General features: G+C 38.1%; 1 protein-coding gene and 1 long non-coding RNA gene across 13 annotated transcripts in view; one reads left to right on the top strand and one right to left on the bottom strand.

Annotated features, from left to right (window-relative positions):
• LOC117316602 (disabled homolog 2-interacting protein-like) overlaps positions 1-24,610 on the bottom strand; it is a 272,191-nt gene that overhangs the window by 77,308 nt on the left and 170,273 nt on the right. For 10 of the 12 annotated variants that reach the window (XM_033871308.1, XM_033871268.1, XM_033871278.1 and 7 more), the window contains one exon: positions 13,146-13,249. In XM_033871308.1, coding sequence (XP_033727199.1) covers positions 13,146-13,249 — 104 coding nt within the window. Of the gene's footprint in view, positions 1-2,237; positions 2,379-13,145; positions 13,250-24,610 lie in introns of those variants that run through there. The other 2 variants (XM_033871359.1, XM_033871382.1) reach the window with 1 other exon arrangement.
• On the top strand, positions 1,077-1,608 carry LOC117316686. The gene is made up of 2 exons (XR_004529971.1): positions 1,077-1,341; positions 1,467-1,608. It is a non-coding gene; the product is annotated as an uncharacterized LOC117316686 (long non-coding RNA).

Here is a 24,610-nt window from a genome sequence, read left to right as displayed (position 1 = left end):
AGAGGACATTGGAGCTCACAAACTCAAGACAGACGACATTGGAGCTCACAAACTCATGACAGAGGACACTGGAGCTCACAAACTCATGACAGAGGACATTGGAGCTCACAAACCCATTATAGAGGACATTGCAATTGGAGCTCATCGAGAGAGTATCTACCCCTACAAAGGTTGATGATAAAACTACAGTCAGGCTGTACTTAACAAATTATTCAACAAGGAACTTCAGTTATTACTACTTAACACAACTCTATGCATGCTTCCTGTTTGATAGACAAGATGAAAAGGACTATCATACAGATTTGAACAATTCTATCCTGCTCCATACTTGACATTCATATGGAATATGAAAGTTATCTTGATGGAGATAACATAGAGATGAATTTTTATAGTGATTGTATCGAGTATATCTGCCTGTTTTCTTGACAGGATATTTATGGGTTTTACAATATGTATGATAAATCCTCTGTATGGTATACAGTAATGTAAAGGTAATGATCCCCCCCCCCCCCCCCCCCCCCTCCTCTGGAGATCTATCATCTCACCTCCAACTGGGTATGAGACCTTATCTTGTTAACCCAGTCATATATTATATGGCTAATATCATGGGGATCCACCCCTACTATCATTCCTCGAGTGTACAGAGTCCGTCTTATGTAGGTAAGGAACTCCTACCCCAAATTACTACTACATAACACCTTTGGAGAGATGGAAGAAGTTTCTCTCCTGTTACAAGTACACTGATGAAGATGTAAGAATGATGATTTTGTGGAAATTATCCAGATGTATGAGAGATGAAAATATAGGATTGATTTAGGAGTAGGGGTTGATGAAGGTGTAGGATTGATTCAGGATTAGGGGTTGATGAAGGTGTAGGATCGCTTCAGGAGTAGGGGGTGGGGTGGGTGGGGGGGAATAAAGGTGTAGAATTGTTTCAAGAGTAGGGGGTGATGAAGGTGTAGGATTGATTTAGGAGTAGGGGGTGATGATGATGTAGGATTGATTTAGGAGTTGGGGGCGATGAAGGTGTAAGATTGATTCAGGAGTATGGAGTGATGAAGGTGTAGGACTGATTTAGGAGTAGGGGGTGATGAAGGTGTAGGATTGATTTAGGAGTAGGGGTTGATGAAGGTGTAGGATTGATTCAGGAGTAGGGTGTGATGAAGGTGTAGGATTGATTTAGGAGTAGGGGTTGATGAAGGTGTAGGATTGATTCAGGAGTAGGGGGTGATGATGATGTCGGATTGATTTAGGAGTAGGGGTTGATGAAGGTGTAGGATTGATTCAGGAGTATGGGTTGATGAAGGTGTAGGATTGATTCAGGAGTAGGGGGCGATGAAGGTGTAGGATTGATTCAGGAGTAGGGGGCGATGAAGGTGTAGGATTGATTTAGGAGTAGGGGGTGATGATGATGTCGGATTGATTTAGGAGTAGGGGGTGATGAGGTAGTAGGGGGGGCGATGAAGGTGTAGGATTGATTCAGGAGTAGGGGGTGATGATGATGTAGGATTGATTTAGGAGTAGGGGGCGATGAAGGTGTAAGATTGATTCAGGAGTATGGAGTGATGAAGGTGTAGGACTGATTTAGGAGTAGGGGTAATGAAGGTGTAGGACTGATTTAGGAGTAGGGGTAATGAAGATGAAAGATTAATCCAGGAGTAAGGGTGATTAAGGTACTGTAGGATTAGTGAAGATGTAGGATTTTAGGGGGTTACAGGGTTGATTTAGGACTTAAGTTTGTGTAGCTATGATTGAGGAGTAGGACAGATGCAGGATTAATAATGATGAAGGAGGACTGACATAAAACTATATGACTTTTGATGGATGTAGGACTAACTGCTGATTTTAATGCCTTCCTGCCCTGACTGATCGTAACCAATATCAGACACAGCGGTGATGTATAAGCTCTCTATATTAAACACACACAGGCAAATTTTCACTCTTGTTCAAAATAAAGAGATTTTCTCCATTGTTGTCACCAATACAACCATTATCTGAAATTTGACCTCTTTATAAAAAATATTTTCCTGAAGCGGGACAACAGTTTAACATCACACATAACAGAAATTCCAATTCACACTTGGAATCCAAAACAGTGAATCCCTGCACTTGATCTGCAATCAAGTGATTTGTTTATGTGCCTACCTAGCGGTACCTAGGGTATGTATAGTGTGTATATTTACACACCATTACAGATAAGAACATTCTCTCCTGACTAAAACTACAAGTATACTCACCATTACAGAAGCCATGTCTTTGTCAGTGAACCTAACACACAAAATTAATCCAACATGTGCCTAATATATCAGTAAATACAGTCATTTTTCACAGAATCAGCAGAGTAAGGCTACTGTACAACTGCTCTCTCTACACTGTGCTGTAGACATACTGTGTAGTCTCCCTCTCACAGTGGCCCAGTCCATTACAGCATGGGCTGCACCAACTAATCTGGCACAGCCCAACTACTGCCAGAGGGAGGACAGGATACATCCTTTGTTCAGCATTGTCAGCTGGAAGCTTCACTTTAAAAATCATTTCTGTCCGTCAGTTTTTCATAAGTTTCATGAATTTTGGAATTATAGTTTAAAAAAATTTCAAAACTGAACCTATCACATGAAATTTGCAGTCTTTTACGGTCTTCATCTGCTGCATTTTTTTATGTGAATAACAACCATATTTACTGTCTTTAAAAAGCTGGGCATTTTAAATGGACTATAGATATTGGTAGAGGAAAGATGGTTGTTCATGACTGGATATGACAATGTCAGATTGCTGAACTTGATAGGAGGTCTTAGGTCTAAACTGTTATCAAAATATTATGTCACCATAAACTTGTGTATATACAAAATATTGTTATCGCCATAATACATTAATGCTAATATGTCCTGGCTTTAGTTCTTGACGAAGACTGAAAGGAACTTGATCGGATCAAATTTTGTCTGCCAGGTGAAGGTGGGAGCTTAGACGAAAGACTTGTAAGTATCTAACGTTCAAACACCTAAACCACTTAGTACCAAGAATTATTAAACAGTTCTAATACTGGAGTGGGCGTTATATCAGCCCCTATTAAATAAATGTGAGTTAAGCCTAGTGAACACTATTATAGGTACTGAGTATATGTACAAGTATAAAAGGGTTCACCTTATTTGATTATGTGAACAGTTCCCAACACTCTGACAGAACATGCCAAGGTGGAGAAACTTTGTAAAACTTCTGTACTGTAGATGGAAAGGGATCATACCTCTCCAGTAGGGATCAAACCCACAACCTGTAAGCTTCTCAGTCAGCTGTTCTACCACTCCAACAAGAGGGAAATTCCCTCTATTCCTATTTATTTACTAAGGCTCCAGCTCCAACAAGTTCCTCAATCTCCTGAAGCTCATGCACAATCGGAATGGACAATGGTACATTAATGTACATCAAGGATGGAACCTGTGACCCCAAGCACTGCTATATCAATCAAGCTAAGAGGGAAATTCCCTCTAGAGCAAAGCCAGATGGCATTGTAAGAAGTGTGGTGACCAATATTTTATGTACTTTACTAACAATTAAAATCAGCACCACTTCAATCTTCTTTGTCTTAATTAATAAGATTTCCCAAAATTAATGTAATAAGATCTATACAACCTCTATAAACCTCCTCTTACTCCACCTACTCCTACTACACTTTATACCTCCTACTCTAACCACTCTTCTTATTCCTCCTACTTCTCCTACTCCTACTCCACCTACACTATGTATTCGCCCTACTCCTACTCCACCTACTCTATGTATTCCCCTACTCCTACTCCACCTACTCTATGTATTCGCCCTACTCCTACTCCACCTACTCTATGTATCCCCCCTACTCCTACTCCTACACCTACTCTATGTATTCGCCCTACTCCTACTCCACCTACTCTATGTATCCGCCCTACTCCTACTCCACCTACTCTATGTATCCCCCCTACTCCTACTCCTACACCTACTCTATGTATCCCCCCTACTCCTACTCCTACACCTACTCTATGTATCCCCCTACACCTACTCCACCTACTCTATGTATCCCCCCTACTCCTACTCCACCTACTCTATGTATCCCCCCTACTCCTACTCCACCTACTCTATGTATTCGCCCTACTCCTACTCCACCTACTCTATGTATCCCCCCTACACCTACTCCACCTACTCTATGTATTCCCCTACACCTACTCCACCTACTCTATGTATTCCCCCTACACCTACTCCACCTACTCTATGTATTCCCCTACACCTACTCCACCTACATCTACTCCTACTCCACCTACTCTATGTATTCCCCCTACACCTACTCCACCTACTCTATGTATTCCCCCTACTCCTACTCCACCTACTCTATGTATCCCCCTACTCCTACTCCACCTACTCTATGTATTCCCCCTACACCTACTCCACCTACTCTATGTATTCCCCCTACACCTACTCCACCTACTCTATGTATTCCCCCTACTCCTACTCCACCTACTCTATGTATCCCCCCTACTCCTACTCCAGTTTTGACCAGTAGCCTTGTCCTACATCTTTCCTCTGTATCCCAGTCTGTGATATGAGATGACCTTGTAACAATGGTTATTATTCATACCTGATGGACATTTACAGCTCAGATGTCCACTATCATGTCTCCATGACTGTTGTAGGATCACGGACCAGGTGGCAATAAAATATACATATATAGTAATGTTTTCTGCAGAATGACATATTTATATTTTGATACAACTCTGTCTCAAAGAAAAGAACAATACATTTTCTATAAAAAGACAGCAAAGATAATGCTGATATCATTCTTGTATCTGTATTCTAGTTCATGACAAAGCACCTGTGACTGGCCTATGTACTGTCAGTAAACAATATCAACACACTGGATATATTAATACACAAACTCAGTCTGTAATTAATATTTTAGGAAACCCTGGAGTGTATGAAGTCAGAACAAAACAGCAATACAAAGTATTATCTAAGTATGACTGTACAACACGAATAAACCCACAATAATAACCCACGCCCTTTACTTGTACTCCCAGTGTCAAAACATCTTTGAAAAGAGCTCTTGAAGAAAATGACGTGTGACTCAGTGTCAGTCCTATTACAGAAGAAGATTGTAGGGGATTTTGTTACTTGTATTTGAATACTCCTATCATATCAATGATAACTAGTATACAATTTTCCTGTTTTGAAGAAAATTTAAGAATCACAAATTTGAAATTTGATTTTTTCATTTGATAACCGATTTTTTTGTGACTCATTATAACAGATTGGTAGTAACTAAACATAGAATGTAAGTTGACTATACGAGATAGCTGACAAAACGGTTAACAAACTATCACCTGTAATTTGGATAGTACTGACAGTGACAGTGCTGTAATCTATAGCTGAGACCATTGTGACGTGGCAATAAAAATCACTGAATACTTTCCAGTAACTCTGAAAATTACTGTCTGTTTTAAACAGATAGGATTTCATTTTCAGGTTTAAATGGTTCTTCTACCAGGCCACTAATTAAAAATATTTCATACTCTGTTGCCAACAAGAATAGACAAAATGTGGTGTCCTTATAATAACAACTCGTTTGAATACTGACATTCCATTGTAATATGGTTTAGGACGATGACAGTATTTTGTAAGAACTCTGATAATGATTAATGAATCTTTACACTTTGACAATAACAATACAATTGTGTACTTCTTTACTGCCTTTTATATAAGCTAAGCCTGTTGATGTAGGTGTTGTTACGCCATATCAATAAAATGACATATTCTTATATGAAATATACAACCATCAATATATTGATATCTTGTAAAAATTCTTGAAATATTAGTTCAGCAGTTCTTGTGCTTACAATGTACATGGTTAGGGCCGAAGAATCCCCAACTCATGATGTTACAATGTACATGGTTAGGGCCAAAGAATCCCCAACTCATGATGTTACAACATGCATGGTTAGGGCCAAAGAATCCCCAATGCATGATGTTACTATGTACATGGTTAGGGCCAAAGAATCCCCAATGCATGATGTTACAATGTACATGGTTAGGGCCAAAGAATCCCCAATGCATGATGTTACAATGTACATGGTTAGGGCCAAAAAATCCCCAACAAATGATGTTACAATGTACATGGTTTGGGCCAAAGAATCCCCAACTAATGATGTTACATTGTATACGGTTAGGGCCAAAGATTCCTTAACTCATGATGTTACAATGTACATGGTTATGGCCATGATGTTACAATGTACATGGTTAGGGCCGAAGAATCCCCAACTCATGATGTTACAACATGCATGGTTAGGGCCAAAGAATCCCCAATGCATGATGTTACAACATGCATGGTTAGGGCCAAAAAATCCCCAACTCATGATGTTACAACATGCATGGTTAGGGCCAAAGAATCCCCAATGCATGATGTTACAACATGCATGGTTAGGGCCAAAAAATCCCCAACAAATGATGTTACAATGTACATGGTTTGGGCCAAAGAATCCCCAACTAATGATGTTACATTGTATACGGTTAGGGCCAAAGATTCCTTAACTCATGATGTTACAATGTACATGGTTATGGCCATGATGTTACAATGTACATGGTTAGGGCCGAAGAATCCCCAACTCATGATGTTACAACATGCATGGTTAGGGCCAAAGAATCCCCAATGCATGATGTTACAACATGCATGGTTAGGGCCAAAGAATCCCCAACTCATGATGTTACAACATGCATGGTTAGGGCCAAAGAATCCCCAATGCATGATGTTACAACATGCATGGTTAGGGCCAAAGAATCCCCAATGCATGATGTTACAATGGAGATGGTTAGGGCCCAAAAATCCTTAACTCATAAATGATTTACACAATTTGGGCCAAAGATTATCCTCAACTCTTGAGGTTATATGTACATGGTCAGGCCAAGAATTACAATATGCAGACTAAGAGCCAATTAATCAAACAACTCTCTGTTGAAGTTTCAGTTTCCAAGATCACAATCCAAATATCAGTTGAGAGGTTATAGTGTATATGGTTAGGGTAACAGGCAACACTATGGATGTGACAATACAGTAGAATGTCAGGTTACAACACTGTTGATGTGACAATACAGTAGAATGTCAGGTTACAACACTATGGATGTGACAATACAGTAGAATGTCAGGTTACAACACTATTGATGTGACAATACAGTAGAATGTCAGGTTACAACACTGTTGATGTGACAATACAGTAGAATGTCAGGTTACAACACTATTGATGTGACAATACAGTAGAATGTCAGGTTACAACACTATTGATGTGACAATACAGTAGAATGTCAGGTTACAACACTATTGATGTGACAATACAGTAGAATGTCAGGTTACAACACTATGGATGTGACAATACAGTAGAATGTCAGGTTACAACACTATTGATGTGACAATACAGTAGAATGTCAGGTTACAACACTGTTGATGTGACAATACAGTAGAATGTCAGGTTACAACACTGTTGATGTGACAATACAGTAGAATGTCAGGTTACAACACTATTGATGTGACAATACAGTAGAATGTCAGGTTACAACACTGTTGATGTGACAATACAGTAGAATGTCAGGTTAAAACACTGTTGATGTGACAATACAGTAGAATGTCAGGTTACAACACTATTGATGTGACAATACAGTAGAATGTCAGGTTAAAACACTGTTGATGTGACAATACAGTAGAATGTCAGGTTACAACACTATTGATGTGACAATACAGTAGAATGTCAGGTTAGACCACTGTTGATGTGACAATACAGTAGAATATCAGGTTAGAGAAGTACATGTTGAGGACCAATTTGAACCTAACATACATGATCAGGGCCGGCAAGCCGTTAAACCCAGTAAAAAGTATATAGGGCACTATAGGACTGTCCTTATGCATGAATCAATACAGTAATCTCGTTTCATTGGTCGTACATCAGAATTACAGGATATCAAGCTGCAGACATCACAATGGCATCTAGTAAGTATAATGACGCTGGTGTATATTTATAAACTATCGAGGGCATATCAAAATACTGGAAACGACAGGATGATAAGCTTGACGTCGTAAAAAATCACATGAAAAAACTAAAACCCACATTTACAAGGTCCCAGACATGCTATACATACCTAGGAATGCCTAGGGATTACCAAAGTGGGGGATACATACCTCGGGATTACCAAAGGGTGGATACATACCTCGGGATTACCAAAGTGGGGGATACATACCTCGGGATTACCAAAGGGTGGATACATACCTCGGGATTACCAAAGGGTGGATACATACCCAGGGATTACCAAAGGGTGGATACATACCTCGGGATTACCAAAGGGTGGATACATACCTCGGGATTACCAAAGGGTGGATACATACCTCGGGATTACCAAAGGGTGGATACATACCTAGGGATTACCAAAGGGTGGATACATACCTAGGGATTACCAAAGTGGGGGATACAAACCTTGGGATTACCAAAGTGGGGGATACATACCTAGGGATTACCAAATGGTGGATACATACCTAGAGACTACCAAAGGATGGATACATACCTAGGGATTACCAAAGGGTGGATACATAACTAGGGATTACCAAAGGATGGATACATACCTAGGGATTACCAAAGGGTGGATACATACCTAGGGATAACCAAAGGGTGGATACATACCTTGGGATTACCAATGGGTGGATACATACCTAGGGATTACCAAAGGGTGGATACATACCTAGGGATTACCAAAGGATGGATACATACCTAGGGATTACCAAAGGGTGGATACATACCTAGGGATTACCAAAGGGTGGATACATATCTAGGGATTACCAAAGGGTGGATACATACCTTGGGATTACCAAAGGATGGATACATACCTAGGGATTACCAAAGGGTGGATACATACCTTGGGATTACCAAAGGGTGGATACATACCTAGGGATTACCAAAGGGTGGATACATACCTAGGGATTACCAAAGGGTGGATACATACCTCGGGATTACCAAAGGGTGGATACATACCTAGGGATTACCAAAGGGTGGATACATACCTAGGGACTACCAAAGGGTGGATACATACCTAGGGATTACCAAAGGGTGGATACATACCTAGGGATTACCAAAGGGTGGATACATACCTAGGGATTACCAAAGGATGGAATATGATGGAGAAAATCCTAGTAGGAACAGCTGAGGATCGAGACTATGTGGACATAAGGACATCTCAAGGACATCTCAAGGACATCTGAAGGACATCTAAACAGGGTTGAGGTGACACAGAGATGACAGGAACTGCTGTCTGGGACCAGGGTCTACGTGGGATGAAAATGGACAGGGAAATACTACACAGAAATGAGGACCACTAAGATATGGGATGGAAGACAAACGTCCTGGTGCTGGGGTGTGGCTAATCTGGGCTACCAGTAGACCCTTGAGAGTATGCTTTTGACTCCCCAAAATGAGTTTTGTCTCCTTTTGACATGTGTCTTGACCCTTCATTTTCATAGAAATAGTGATTTGATTTCTAAAGTTGCTAAAAATCAAAGGTCAACTGGAAGCTCTGAAAGTAAGTACCATATATATATATACAATTTAATGGTGGTAACAGATTGTAACAGTAGAGGCTGCCTCTGATGTAGACCAATATATCGGTCAAATATACAGATCAATATGTAGATCAGTTAATTACCTACTTCGTTATGTGTAACAGCAGATCTATGTCCTCCATTATCTCTAAGCTACTGGCTCCAATTCTTCATTGACAACAACATAGGATATTGTCAAGGAGATACTGAGGACAACCACACTGACAACAGCTTAGTCCAGGTACTGAGGACAACGGTCAGAATACAACCACACTGACAACAGCTTAGTCCAGGTACTGAGGACAACGGTCAGAATACAACCACATTGACAACAGCTTAGTCCAGGTACTGAGGACAACGGTCAGAATACAACCACACTGACAACAGCTAAGTTGGTACTGAAGTCATGCAAACACACTACCAATGGCTAATCCATTGTTTCAAAGCCTAATACAAAACCAGGAAAAAATACCCCAATCTCTGTATACTTTATAAACAATGAAACGAAACTGATCCTATCAGTAGTTCTGTTTCCTTATCTTCCACAAACCTATCAGTAGAGTATGAACAGTGAACCAATGTTTCTTAACTTCCTGTGTATTTATCTTCATCACAAAGCTAGTATCTTTTCATCCTTAAAGGAAACTTTCAATCTAAGTTCCTTTCCCATTACTGCTGTTGTGTTTGTATAAAGCTCTACCATACCCTTGTTAGATCTTCCTTACTGGTAAATAGGAGACAGCAATGATCTACATGGGACATCTGAGACTTAGAAATCTACATGGGACATCTGAGACTTAGAAATCTACATGGGACATCTGAGACTTAGAAATCTACATCAAGGGACATCTGAGACTTAGAAATCTACATGGGACATCTGAGACTTAGAAATCTACATGGGACATCGGAGACTTAGAAATCTACATCAAGGGACATCCGAGACTTAGAAATCTACATGGGACATCTGAGACTTAGAAATCTACATCAAGGGACATCTGAGACTTAGAAATCTACATGGGACATCTGAGACTTAGAAATCTACATGGGACATCGGAGACTTAGAAATCTACATCAAGGGACATCCGAGACTTAGAAATCTACATGGGACATCTGAGACTTAGAAATCTACATCAAGGGACATCTGAGACTTAGAAATCTACATGTGACATCTGAGACTTAGAAATCTACATGGGACATCTGAGACTTAGAAATCTACATGGGACATTGGAGACTTAGAAATCTACATGGGACATCGGAGACTTAGAAATCTACATGGGACATCGGACACTTAGAAATCTACATGGGACATCCGAGACTTAGAAATCTTCATGGGACATCTGAGACTTAGAAATCTACATGGGACATCTGAGACTTAGAAATCTACATGGGACATCTGAGACTTAGAAATCTGAACTTCAGTTGTATTTCCATGTTGGTGCTAGATCCACACACATTGTCGAGGTCAGTCAGAGGTCAGACACTCAGGTCAATGTCAGAGGCCTGAGGTCACTCGGCCATCAATCAAACTTTAACAGAGCACCAGCTCTCAAGCACTGTATAAATCATTAAAACTGACAGTGTGTAATTGTTTTACTTAGAGCATAAGTAGAAACTGAAAACGAAAGGTAAATATTATATGCCAAGGAATAAAATGAAATTTCTTGCAGTTTTATTTTTTAGAACCAGAATTTAATTTATAGTGATCAATTCTGTGTTAGATCCACATGATTCATCTCATCATTCACAACCAATAGATACTGTACAGAAACTATATTAAACAGGTATAACGGCTAACACAATCACCAAGTGACCCAACAGGAATGGCTTTAAAAATGTGGAATGAAAACGTCCTTTTATCGGGGAAATCACATTCACCATTTGGCAACCCTATATCATAGACATAAAAGGTTTGGTACAATGTCAAAACATTCTCTTAAAAATTCCACCAACATAAGTATGACGACACCAAATAATGGGGCCATTGAAATGAAGACTTTGTCACTGATCTTATGTATGAGACATGGTGCCAAGTTATTTAAAACCCAAACTTTCCATGTGACAGGCAGAGACCGACTGAACTTCTTACTACCCATTTCCTGAATTAGATAAAAGTACTTGGTTTAATAATGCCAAGCGATGTTCCCAATATATCAATCCAATCTCTTTACTCAGGTTTCAGTTGCTCCAATCTAATGTACATGTTTCCTATGAATTCAAGTGATTTAATATTGATGTCTTTTCTTAACTCAATTGCCAACTTTGCATGTCAAAGTCTCATAACAGTCAAATTCTCTTGTATTTTAATCAACTATAATTTGGAACTCTTTTGTATTTCCAATCATTACAAAGTGATGTGTTCTGGGACAAGTGATACATCACAATGTTCTCTTGGAAAAAAAATTGAATCTCTGGAAAAACTGCTATGAAAATCTCTGGAAAAACTGCTATGAGGATGCAGTGTTTTGACATATAGTGGAATTGTAGAGGCAGTTAATGTTAATATACACTGGTATACAATATACAGCAGTTGTTGTATGTCAATATAAACTGGTATACAATATACATCTGTTGTTGTATAAGGTTAGATACCATCACAACATAAATACAGTGAAGCAATATATAGTGACAGCTATACAGAACACCACCAGGTCAAAGCACTATATGATGGTGGGAGTCCATTTCCATTAAAACTGATTAAAATAAAATAGGGTTAAATCTACAGCCACCATACCTGTCAACTCTCAATTAAATATTGTTTTAACAAGAATTGCATTTTGTGAATGAGTCACTTGCATGGCCAATTACAGTAAAGAAACTAACACTTTTGATTTTAGATAAAAAATATGAGTGACCTTGACCTTTGACCTCAAACCTAAAAGACAATCCTAAGTACTGTAAGTACTTTCAGTAAGGAAGCACTGTATGAGTTCTGACTGGCCAAGGAAGCTCAAGCTATTCAGAAGATACCAGTTCTGTTTTCTATATAGTAACCGTGACCTTAAACTATGACCTCTTAAAATCATCTCCAAAGAAAGCAGTATGAACTTTATCTTCTTAAGGAAAGTGTACCTATATCACAGAACATATTTTCTATTACAGTAAAGGTAATGTTGACCTTTCACTTTAAAACCTGAAATTCAGTAAGTTTGAATTTGATGGTTACTCTAAGTCATTGTGCCAAAACTGATTTCTTGTTTTTGGTAAATGACCTTGACTGTTGATCTTCACAGCTGAAAAGTTATCACTTTCAAGGTCAGGAAAACACTAGGAAATTTGATTGGCCCATGAAATCTCAAGTATTGAATGGAAACTACTGTACAAGCAGCACATCCAATGACTGACATGTTAAAACAAAGTTATCTCTATATGTCTTCCTTTAAGACAAGATAGAAAGTGAACGCATTGTTCTCTTCATCTTCATTCATCAACAATTAAAATGAGAGTATCACAATGAACACCTTTGGTAAGCGAGTATTTGTTCTACTAAAATCTCTTACTATTATTGTAATCGATCAGAGTGAGTAGCTGACAGGCAGGTAGACTATTGTGTACTTACGTATCACTTTCTGAGATGTTGGATGCCGACCTTTTCCTGTCTAGTTTTGTAACACTTTTAGTCCGTTTTAAATTGGTCTTGAACCCCTTCCTCATGAAGAAGTTCTGTAAGATAAAAAGAGTAAATGGACATTAACAACAAAAGAGCAAATTAAAAACAGCAGAACATCGGCCTATCTCCAACAAAGGAAATCCAAAAATAAAACAGGTGTAAATCCCCCCTCCTGCCTATTTTCTTATTCATTCAAACTGAACTTGCTTAAAAAGCAAAACAATAATAATGACATATACAATATAGACATAATTTGTATAGTAAATACTAATTTCTGTGTAAGTTGCTTAGCAACATCTGTATAAAGACCAATGTTCTATACAAAGTCTTACAAGATCAATACAAACCTATATAGAGTGGCACAATTTATATGGTAACAAAATCTTGGACTGTTGTTTACACTGGTAAAGAAAGGCCTCTATCATAGAGGTGTCTACAATGTCAGCTTATGGTTGTGCAGGATATTTGCATTAAAACCAAAGATGTTATTAACAACTTGCAATATAAAAGATTGTTGAGGCTTTTTACAGACAGAACATGATACATATAAGAAATCAGATGGATCTCCTTTTCTCTCTCTCTCTCTCTCTCTCACATCATAAATTGTTTTTTATTCTGTATGTATCACAGACATTGTAAACACACACTCTCTCTCTCTCTCCTCATCATAAATTATTTTTTATTCCGTATGTATCACAGACTTTGTAAACACAATTAAGTGAGATACCCACTGTTTCCAATAAATCATCAATTGATTATATTCTCAATTCCTTCTTTATCAAGATATTCAAAACAAAATTCTGTCAAAATATTACAGAACCACCATGATTTGTGACACACAAATGCTGCCATCACATCCTCCACATAATTGGTGGGTATACATATTGGTGGGTATAGTATTCTATCAACATGAATCCTAACTAATTGGTGGGTATAGATATTCTATCAACATGAAACCTTACTAATACGTCACTGTACTGGAATGTATCCATTTTTTTTACAATTAATCCATGTTTGTGAATTAACATTTCGACTGTAAAATACACTTGAGATCCAAACTAATCAAACATGGGATACATTTTTTGACACCAGATATAATGGTGATTGTGTTTAATTTCTGACAACTTGTACGTTGCAGCTTGGTAACAAATTCAGAGCGGGTGTGCTAGACATGGTCTTTATTGATTATTCCAAATACCCGCATAAACAATCGCGAGAGTTTGTGATTGATAAACCAACCAAAAGATCTGACTCTATCAAATGATCAGCGTGACAATTTTAATCTGATTTTTATAGAAGGTGACTCATAGGTCATGGAATTTATTCAATCTCTATGGACAATCAGTCGATCCCTGTCTAGTTCAGGGCCAACAATTTAATTAAGTTTGAAAAACCAAAAATTTCTGACGCCTAAATACACTTGGAAAAAGTTTAATCAAATTTCCAATGTTTTGATTTGGGATCAATTGTTCTTGCTAGCATTCTAATTGACCATAAAGTCACAGAGCTTTGCAGTCACTACTCAGTGGGATGTCTGTACCCATTTGTGTGGCTGGGTAAACTAGAGTAAATCACGGTAAGTGTTTTGTACATGGTACATTTACAGGCTATGTAATCTTGTTCTACACAGGTTTTAGTAGAATATTGGAGTTCATTTACAGATGATATCTCTGTTTCCCTCTTTTTTGAGTATGGCATCACAAACACAGCTCAATCGGACATAAACGACTTCAATCTGACATAAAAACAATTTATCTGTAACAGTACATTAAACTTATTGTAAAATGATGACCAAGAAAACACATTTAAATAATTTGCAAAATACATAATCAAATTTCAAGTGGTTAAAAAACTTCAAAGAAAATTATAAAGAGTAATTTATCATCATTTTCTGCAAGGATGAATAGCAATGTCACAGAAACCCGTAATGATCCTTAATTATGGTTGTATGTCTTTTTATAAATAATTTACCATCAATTTAAATTCATAAGATAAGAGATTTAAACTCTATAGTTCAAAAATTCAAATTTTATCCTCCCTACCAGATAATAGAACACCTGCATTTAGGAAATATTTGAATTCCACCAATTTATTTTGATATTGTGGTGTAACAGTTAAACACCTGGGTACTGACCTACAGTCACATCCGTGTCATACATTTAATTAACTCTTCCATCGTTCATTCATAAACATCAGGTAATTTTAAAATGTCCCACAGAGGCAGGTCAATACCGTAATCACGAACCAACCCTTCCATGTTGGGCCTTATACAGACATTGCCGATCAGCGAGTGATCGTGTAACAGTCGCAGACCGTCGCCCAGGTAGGTCAGATAGGTTGTGTATGAGGTGTGGACACCCAGGTCTGACACCTGACACGCCTACTTCAGATATGACACACCCGATGACAGCCTTGGCACAGGTGTGTTGGAAAGGTCAGGTGAATACTGACCATGCATGGTAAGAACCACCAATCAGATCAACCAAATACTTCAAATATACAGACTGACATTGTAACAGACGACTCACATACAGTCTGACATTGTAACAGACGACTCACATACAGACTGACATTGTTACAGACGACTCACATACAGACTGACATTGTAACAGACGACTCACATACAGACTGACATTGTTATAGACGACTCACATACAGACTGACATTGTTATAGACGACTCACATACAACTGACATGTTAGACGACTCACATACAGACTGACATTGTTACAGACGACTCACATACAGACTGACATTGTAACAGACGACTCACATACAGACTGACATTGTAACAGACGACTCACATACAGACTGACATTGTTATAGACGACTCACATACAGACTGACATTGTTATAGACGACTCACATACAGACTGACATTGTTATAGACGACTCACATACAGACTGACATTGTAACAGACGACTCACATACAGACTGACATTGTTATAGACGACTCACATACAGACTGACATTGTAACAGACGACTCACATACAGACTGACATTGTAACAGACGACTCACATACAGACTGACATTGTTACATGACTCACATACAGACTGACATTGTAACAGACGACTCACATACAGACTGACATTGTAACAGACGACTCACATACAGACTGACATTGTAACAGATGACTCACATACAGACTGACATTGTAACAGACGACTCACATACAGACTGACATTGTAACAGACGACTCACATACAGACTGACATTGTAACAGACGACTCACATACAGACTGACATTGTAACAGACGACTCACATACAGACTGACATTGTAACACGACTCACATACAGACTGACATTGTAACAGACGACTCACATACAGACTGACATTGTAACAGACGACTCACATACAGACTGACATTGTAACACGACTCACATACAGACTGACAATTGTAACTAGACGGACTCACATACATAATGACATTGTTAAGGACACTCCCATACAGGACTGACATTGTAACTAGACGGACTCACATACAGACTGACCATTGTACGACGACTCACATACAGACTGACATTGTAACGACGACTTCACATACAGACTGACATTGTACAGACTGACTCACATTACAGGACTGACATTGTACTAGACGACTCACCATACAGACTGACAATTGTAACAGACGACTCACATACAGACTGACATTGTTACAGAACTGACTCACATACAAGACTGACATTTGATGACACGACTCACATTACAGAATGACATTGTAACAGCTGACTCAACATTACAGACTGACATTGTAACAGCCGACTCACATACAGACTGACATTGTAACAGACGGACTCACATACAGACTGACATTGTATAGACGACTCACATACAGACTGACATTGTTATAGACGACTCACATACAGACTGACATTGTAACAGACGACTCACATACAGACTGACATTGTAACAGACGACTCACATACAGACTGACATTGTTATAGACGACTCACATACAGACTGACATTGTTATAGACGACTCACATACAGACTGACATTGTTATAGACGACTCACATACAGACTGACATTGTTATAGACGACTCACATACAGACTGACATTGTTATAGACGACTCACATACAGACTGACATTGTAACACAACTCACATACAGACTGACATTGTAATAGACGACTCACATACAGACTGACATTGTTATAGACGACTCACATACAGACTGACATTGTAACAGACGACTCACATACAGACTGACATTGTAACAGACGACTCACATACAGACTGACATTGTGATAGACGACTCACATACAGACTGACATTGTAACAGACGACTCACATACAGACTGACATTGTAACAGACGACTCACATACAGACTGACATTGTAACAGACGACTCACATACAGACTGACATTGTAACAGACGACTCACATACAGACTGACATTGTAACAGACGACTCACATACAGACTGACATTGTAACAGATGACTCACATACAGACTGACATTGTAACAGACGACTCACATACAGACTGACATTGTAACAGACGACTCACATACAGACTGACATTGTCCATTTACTTACAATCAAGGTTTGGGTAATTACGCCCCATAAGCCATTACCAATCAATAAAATAACAATAAACATCACATTTTTTGGCAAATTTGTTATAATGGATGGCTTTTAGTAAGGTCCATTTCAAGCTGCTTGCTTTACAGATTTCAGTACAGATATATATCAATACTTAACATCCAGCCAAAGTTTCCGACACCATTCACAAACTCCTGTCATATTTTTTATATGACAGATCTCTTGACCTGATAGAGAAGCGTATTGATAGATTGACAGAGTTGAGATATTGACACAGACGTAAATTTATCAAAAGATTTCCGGAAATTCTTAATGGATTTTAAATGCCAATAGAATATGTAGGATGAATCATGTACATAGTATGCAGGATCAAATACATTAGGCTTGATCACATAATACATCATACACAGTATTATATAGGTCAAATACACAAAGGTTTGTCAGATCTACCTGACTCCGACTTAAATAAGTCAGATCTACCTGACTCAAAGGTTTGTCAGATCTACCTGACTCGACTTAAATAAGTCAGATCTACCTGACTCGACTTAAATAAGTCAGATCTACCTGACTCTGACTAATTAGAAAGATCTACCTGACTCAGAGGTTTGTAAGATCTACTTGACTCAAGAGGTTTGTAAGATCTACCTGACTCAGATGTTTATAAGATCTACCTGACTCAAGAGGTTTGTAAGATCTATCTGACTCAAAGGTTTGTAAGATCTACTTGACTCAGACTAATTAGTAAGATCTACCTGACTCAGAGGTTTACAAGATCTACCTGACTCAGAGGTTTACAAGATCTACTTGACTCAGACTAATTAGTAAGATCTACCTGACTCAGAGGTTTACAAGATCTACCTGACTCAGACTAATTAGTAAGATCTACCTGACTCGGACTAAACTTAATACTAATGCACATAGAAAAGTTTGTGAAACAGAAATGGCACAGAATCATTCGAGTCATAAAACAATTCTCAAAAGTGACATGCTTTGTCAAACTCGACAACAACCGTTTAAAAGACCGATATGTTCTAACTATCCACACGATCCCCACCTGTGTCAGTGGACACACAGGTGTTGGGGTCGTGTGGCCAGTAAAACCCTGTCAGGCCTGTTCTATCCCCTATAAAGCCAAGGTGTTGGATATATGATCCCTGTTTGATCAGCTGACTAGTACAAGTACCAGAGTCAGCTAATTTACAGGTAAACCTTTCATGTCCCTATCCATTCATTAAACTCAGGTGTGCAGAACCCACAACCTAATACTGTTCAATATTTGCAGGTTATTGCTCAATATCATGTAATTTAAGATTTCCTCAGTATAATTTGATCGATAGTGAGAGCACAGAAACTCCCAAGTTTTCCTGTGAATTTTTACACTAATGTTCAGGTGTGCAGCTGATGCATTTTTATAGTACACTGTCATATAAGATAAGTATCCCCCATAGGATTTGTATCCGGATACTAAAACTGGCCATAGGATTTGTATCCCCCCCATAGGAAAAGTATCCCCCCTATTCATACGAAACCTTATCTGTATACGGGTGTTCAATACAATGAATTTATATACTAGAAAGTATTAATGAACTCTTTTTTTGATAATTGGAGGATTAAAGGAGTTTTTAAGATATTGGGAGAATGGACTGCAGGGGTGTATGTTTTATATACAGACTTATCTATTTAATCATGACATGTCAATTTAAGTGACAGCAAATATGATATAAACAATTTGCAGTGGTTCCCTGTTCACTTTTATATATGTGTTCATCTCTGCATAACTGGTGACTCTTAACCTAGGTGTATATAATGGTTGTCATCAAAGACAACTAGGGAGGGGGTGGTGAGCAGTCATGCATGGGGTCAGGGTGTGATGTACACACAATCAGCAGGATGGCCATGGACTTGACAGGTGTGAATTTATTGTGGATGATGTATGTGTGTTATGACAAGCATTTTTTTTTTTTTAAGTCTTAAACTTATAAATATTAGGATTTGGTTTGGTTTAAAGAAAATAGCTCATAGAGATTTAGGTGTTTTTTTTTTATTTAAACATTTATTACTATTATTATATTGTCCATATTTCTTTAGTATTAATTATTATTATATATAATCTATAATTATAAGTTATTACCTAGTACTGTGTGATATAAATGAATATTTAATAATGGCTTTGATTTATAAAAGGTATATATATATATACATACCATTTTTTCCAATTTCCAGAAAGACATGGATTTTTACATTAACAATTAAAAAAAAATTAAGTTTTTGCTGGTTCGTTTCAATATGGTTTTCTCCATTCACAACTTGACAAGATAAATTGGATGCATACAATATTAACAAAACAAATATAATCTATCTTTTAACATCCTTTCTTTAACATAAATATGCTGATTTCTATAGCCATAGCATTTGTATCCCCTCATTTCTTAATTAATTAAGTTAATTTCTATAACAGCAGGATTTGTAGCTCCCCTACTTTATGTCATTTAATCTGATTTCTATAGCCATAGGAATTGTATCCCCCCTACTTTATGTCATTTAATCTGATTTCTATAGCCATAGGATTTGTATCCCCTGGCCCTACTTAATGTCATTTAATCTGATTTCTATAGCCATAGGAATTGTACCCCCCTACTTTATGTCATTAAAGCTGATTTCTATAGCCATAGGATTTGTATCCCCCCTACTTTATGTCATTTAATCTGTTTTCTATAGCCGTAGGAATTGTATCCCCCCTAATTTATGTCATATTAGTTGATTTCTATACCATAGGATTTGTATCCCCCCTACTTTATGTCATTTTATCTGATTTCTATAGCCGTAGGAATTGTATCCCCCAACTTTACGTCATTAAGGCTTATTTCTATAGCCATAGGATTTGTATCCCCCCTACTTTATATCATATACCAGGGTAAGTTGATTTGTATAGCCATAGGAATTGTATCCCCCCAACTAATGTCATTTCAGTATGATTTCTATAGCCATAGGATTTGTATCCCCCCCCTACTTTATGTCATATTAGTTGATTTCTATAGCCATAGGATTTGTATCCCCCCTACTTTATATCATTTATTCTGATTTCTATAGCCATAGGATTTGTATCCCCCCTACTTTATGTCATTTAATCTGATTTCTATAGCCGTAGGATTTGTATCCCCCCCCCTAATTTATGTCATATTAGTTGATTTCTATAGCCGTAGGATTTGTATCCCCCCTACTTTATGTCATTTTATCTGATTTCTATAGCCATAGGATTTGTATCCCCCCAACTTTATGTCATTAAGGCTTATTTCTATAGCCGTAGGAATTGTATCTCCCAACTTTGTCATTATACCAGGGTAAGTTGATTTCTATAGCCATAGGAATTGTATCCCCCCTACTTTATTATGGTTTTTATTGGAAAACCTGTTTATAGTGACCGGTTGCCATAGCAACCATAATTTTGAGAAAAAGAAAGAGGCATGCACATCTACACATGGTCTATACGGGGTATACTCATATTCTATCGAAGTAACAAGATAGGTACAAACATGGTCTAACAGTAACTGGTGGGCATACTCATGTTCTATCAAAGTAACAAGATAGGTACAAACATGGTCTAACAGTAACGGGTGGGCATACTCATGTTCTATCAAAGTAACAAGATAGGTACAAAACATGGTCTAACAGTAACGGGTGGGCATACTCATGTTCTATCAAAGTAACAAGATAGGTACAAACAGGGTCTAACAGTAACGGGTGGGCATACTCATGTTCTATCAAAGTAACAAGATAGGTACAAACATGGTCTAACAGTAACTGGTGGGCATACTCATGTTCTATCAAAGTAACAAGATAGGTACAAACATGGTCTAACAGTAACGGGTGGGCATACTCATGTTCTATCAAAGTAACAAGATAGGTACAAACATGGTCTAACAGTAACGGGTGGGCATACTCATGTTCTATCAAAGTAACAAGATAGGTACAAACATGGTCTAACAGTAACGGGTGGGCATAATCATGTTCTATCAAAGTAACAAGATAGGTACAAACATGGTCTAACAGTAACGGGTGGGCATACTCATGTTCTATCAAAGTAACAAGATAGGTGCAAACATGGTCTAACAGTAACGGTTGGGCATACTCATGTTCTATCAAAGTAACAAGATAGGTACAAACAAGGTCTAACAGTAACGGGTGGGTAAACTCATATTCTATCGAAGTAACAAGATAGCTAGTTTACATGTTTTGATAGTATTAGTATAACAAAAGGCAATATAGATAATATTATAGATAAAGATAACAAAATGTTATTTTTTGCACAACAAAAGATGTGACCCTTACGTGGTTTCAGTATAGAATTATACATGGAATATTGGCAATATGAGTACTGTAAATCACTTACATTTTGCGTGGGATTTATTTTCCTGTTAATTCGCGAGGAGAGTCAAACGCAAATTCAAATCCCTCACGAATATTTATATAAGAATGACAATAATAAGTGGTGTCCATTTTGAATCTATCGTAATCTTTATTTGGTGAACAGACATCGCCATTAAAGTATATATCTAGAGTGTATTTTTATATCACAAAACACCAACATTTCACACACAAAAAACCCGCTGAACACTAATATTGTAGTTGAACTCGGATTTATTAACAATACCTTCTAGACGACGATTTAGTTAATTTAAGCGCAGAAGGTCTGATCCCGAAGATCCTGGATAATCACCCGGAAGACGTCGTACTTGCTTACATACATGTATTTTGTACTTCACATCACTTGATTCTACATGCTTGTTCACTGTTTCTGTAATTGGGACTGGCAAATTATCTTTGGTTACTATTTTTAGCTCACCTGGCCCGAAGTGCCAGTGAGCTTATGGCATGGTGCGTCGTCTGTCCGTCAACTTTTCCTTTAAATCGCTACTAGTCCTAAACTACTCGGTGGATTTTGATCCATATTTGGTCTGAAGCATCTTTGGGTGAAGGGGAACCAATTTTGTATAAACGGTGGGTCTGGCCTCCCAGGGGCCTAAGGGGCGGGGCCCAATAGGGGAAATATAGCAAATTCTTTGAAATCCTTCTTCTTCTGTAGGAATAAAGGGATTTGATCCATATTTGGTCTGAAACATCCTTGGGTGAAGGGGAACCAATTTTGTATAAACGGTTGGTCTGGCCCCCCAGGGGCCCAATATGGGAAATAGAGATTAGTCTTTAAATTGCTACTAGTCATAAAGTTTTTAATGGATTTTAACCAGATTCTGTCAGGAACATCCTTGTGGGAAGGGGAACAGAGTTTGTATAAATTTTTACTATGAACCCCCAGGGGCCTGAGGGGCGGGGCAAATAGGGAAAATAGGGTTAATCCTTTAAATCGCTACTAGTCATAAAGTTATAAATGAATTTGAACCAAATTTGGTCAGGAACATCCTTGGAAGAAGGGAAACAGAATTTGAACTAGAACTGTCTCCAGAATGGCTGATTAATACCCCCGCAATCTGCACAAGTCAATGGTGAATTGGAACTGTTAATTAGAGGCTTATTAAGATATCCCAGTAATATAGTGACCAGTTGCCATAGCAACCATAATTAAAAAAAAAAAAAAAAAAGTGGCATGCACATCTACACATGGTCCTCTATATTTGTGTGAAGTTTCATTGAATTGGCCTATCGGTTAGGAGGAGTTGTCTGGACAAACTTAAAGATATGGTTCTTATATCGGAAAACCTGTTTATAGTGACCAGTTGCCATAGCAACCATAATTTTGAGAAAAATAAATTGGCATGCACATCTACACATGGTCCTCTTTATTTGTGTGAAGTTTCAATGAAATTGGCCTATCGGTTAGGAGGAGTTGTCCGGACACACTTAAAGTTATGGTTCTTATCAGAAAACCTGTTTATAGTGACCAGTTGCCATAGCAACCGTAATTTTGAGAAAAATAAAGTGGCATGCACATCTATACATGGTCCTCTATATTTGTGTGAAGTTTCAATGAAATCGGCCCTTCGGTTTAGGAGGAGTTGTCCAGACAAAATGCGTCTACAGACAACGGACGGACGGACATAAAGTTTGGGGGATACAATTCCTACGGCTATAGAAATCAGCCTAAATGACATAAAGTAGGGGGGATACAAATCCTACGGCTATAGAAATCAGCTTAAATGCCATAAAGTAGGGGGGGGATACAAATCCTATGGCTACAGAAATCAGCCTAAATGACATAAATGTGGGGGGATACAAATCCTACGGCTATAGAAATCAGCTTAAATGACATAAAGTAGGGGGGATACAAATCCTACGGCTATAGAAATCAGCTTAACTGACATAAAGTAGGGGGGATACAAATCCTGCGGCTATAGAAATCAGATTAAATGACATAAAGTAGGAGGGATACAAATCCTACGGCTATAGAAATCAGCTTAACTGACATAAAGTAGGGGGGGATACAATTCCTACGGCTATACAAATCAGATTAAATGACATAATTGGGGATACAAATCCTATGGCTACAGAAATCAGCCTAAATGACATAAATGTGGGGGGATACAAATCCTACGGCTATAGAAATCAACTTAACTGACATAAGTAGGGGGGATACAAATCCTACGGCTATAGAAATCAGCATAAATGACATCAAGTAGGGGGATACAATTCCTACAGCTATAGAAATCAGATTAAATGACATAAATGTGGGGGGATACAAATCCTATGGCTATAGAAATCAGCTTAAATGCCATAAAGTAGGGGGGATACAAATCCTACGGCTATAGAAATCAGCTTAAATGCCATAAAGTAGGGGGGGATACAAATCCTATGGCTACAGAAATCAGCCTAAATGACATAAATGTGGGGGGATACAAATCCTACGGCTATA

The sequence above is a fragment of the Pecten maximus genome, chromosome 2 (genome assembly GCF_902652985.1).
Source record: "Pecten maximus chromosome 2, xPecMax1.1, whole genome shotgun sequence".
NCBI classification, from domain to species: domain Eukaryota; kingdom Metazoa; phylum Mollusca; class Bivalvia; order Pectinida; family Pectinidae; genus Pecten; species Pecten maximus.
Note: the sequence above shows the minus strand (reverse complement) of the source record. Positions and strands in the feature narration are given on the sequence as shown.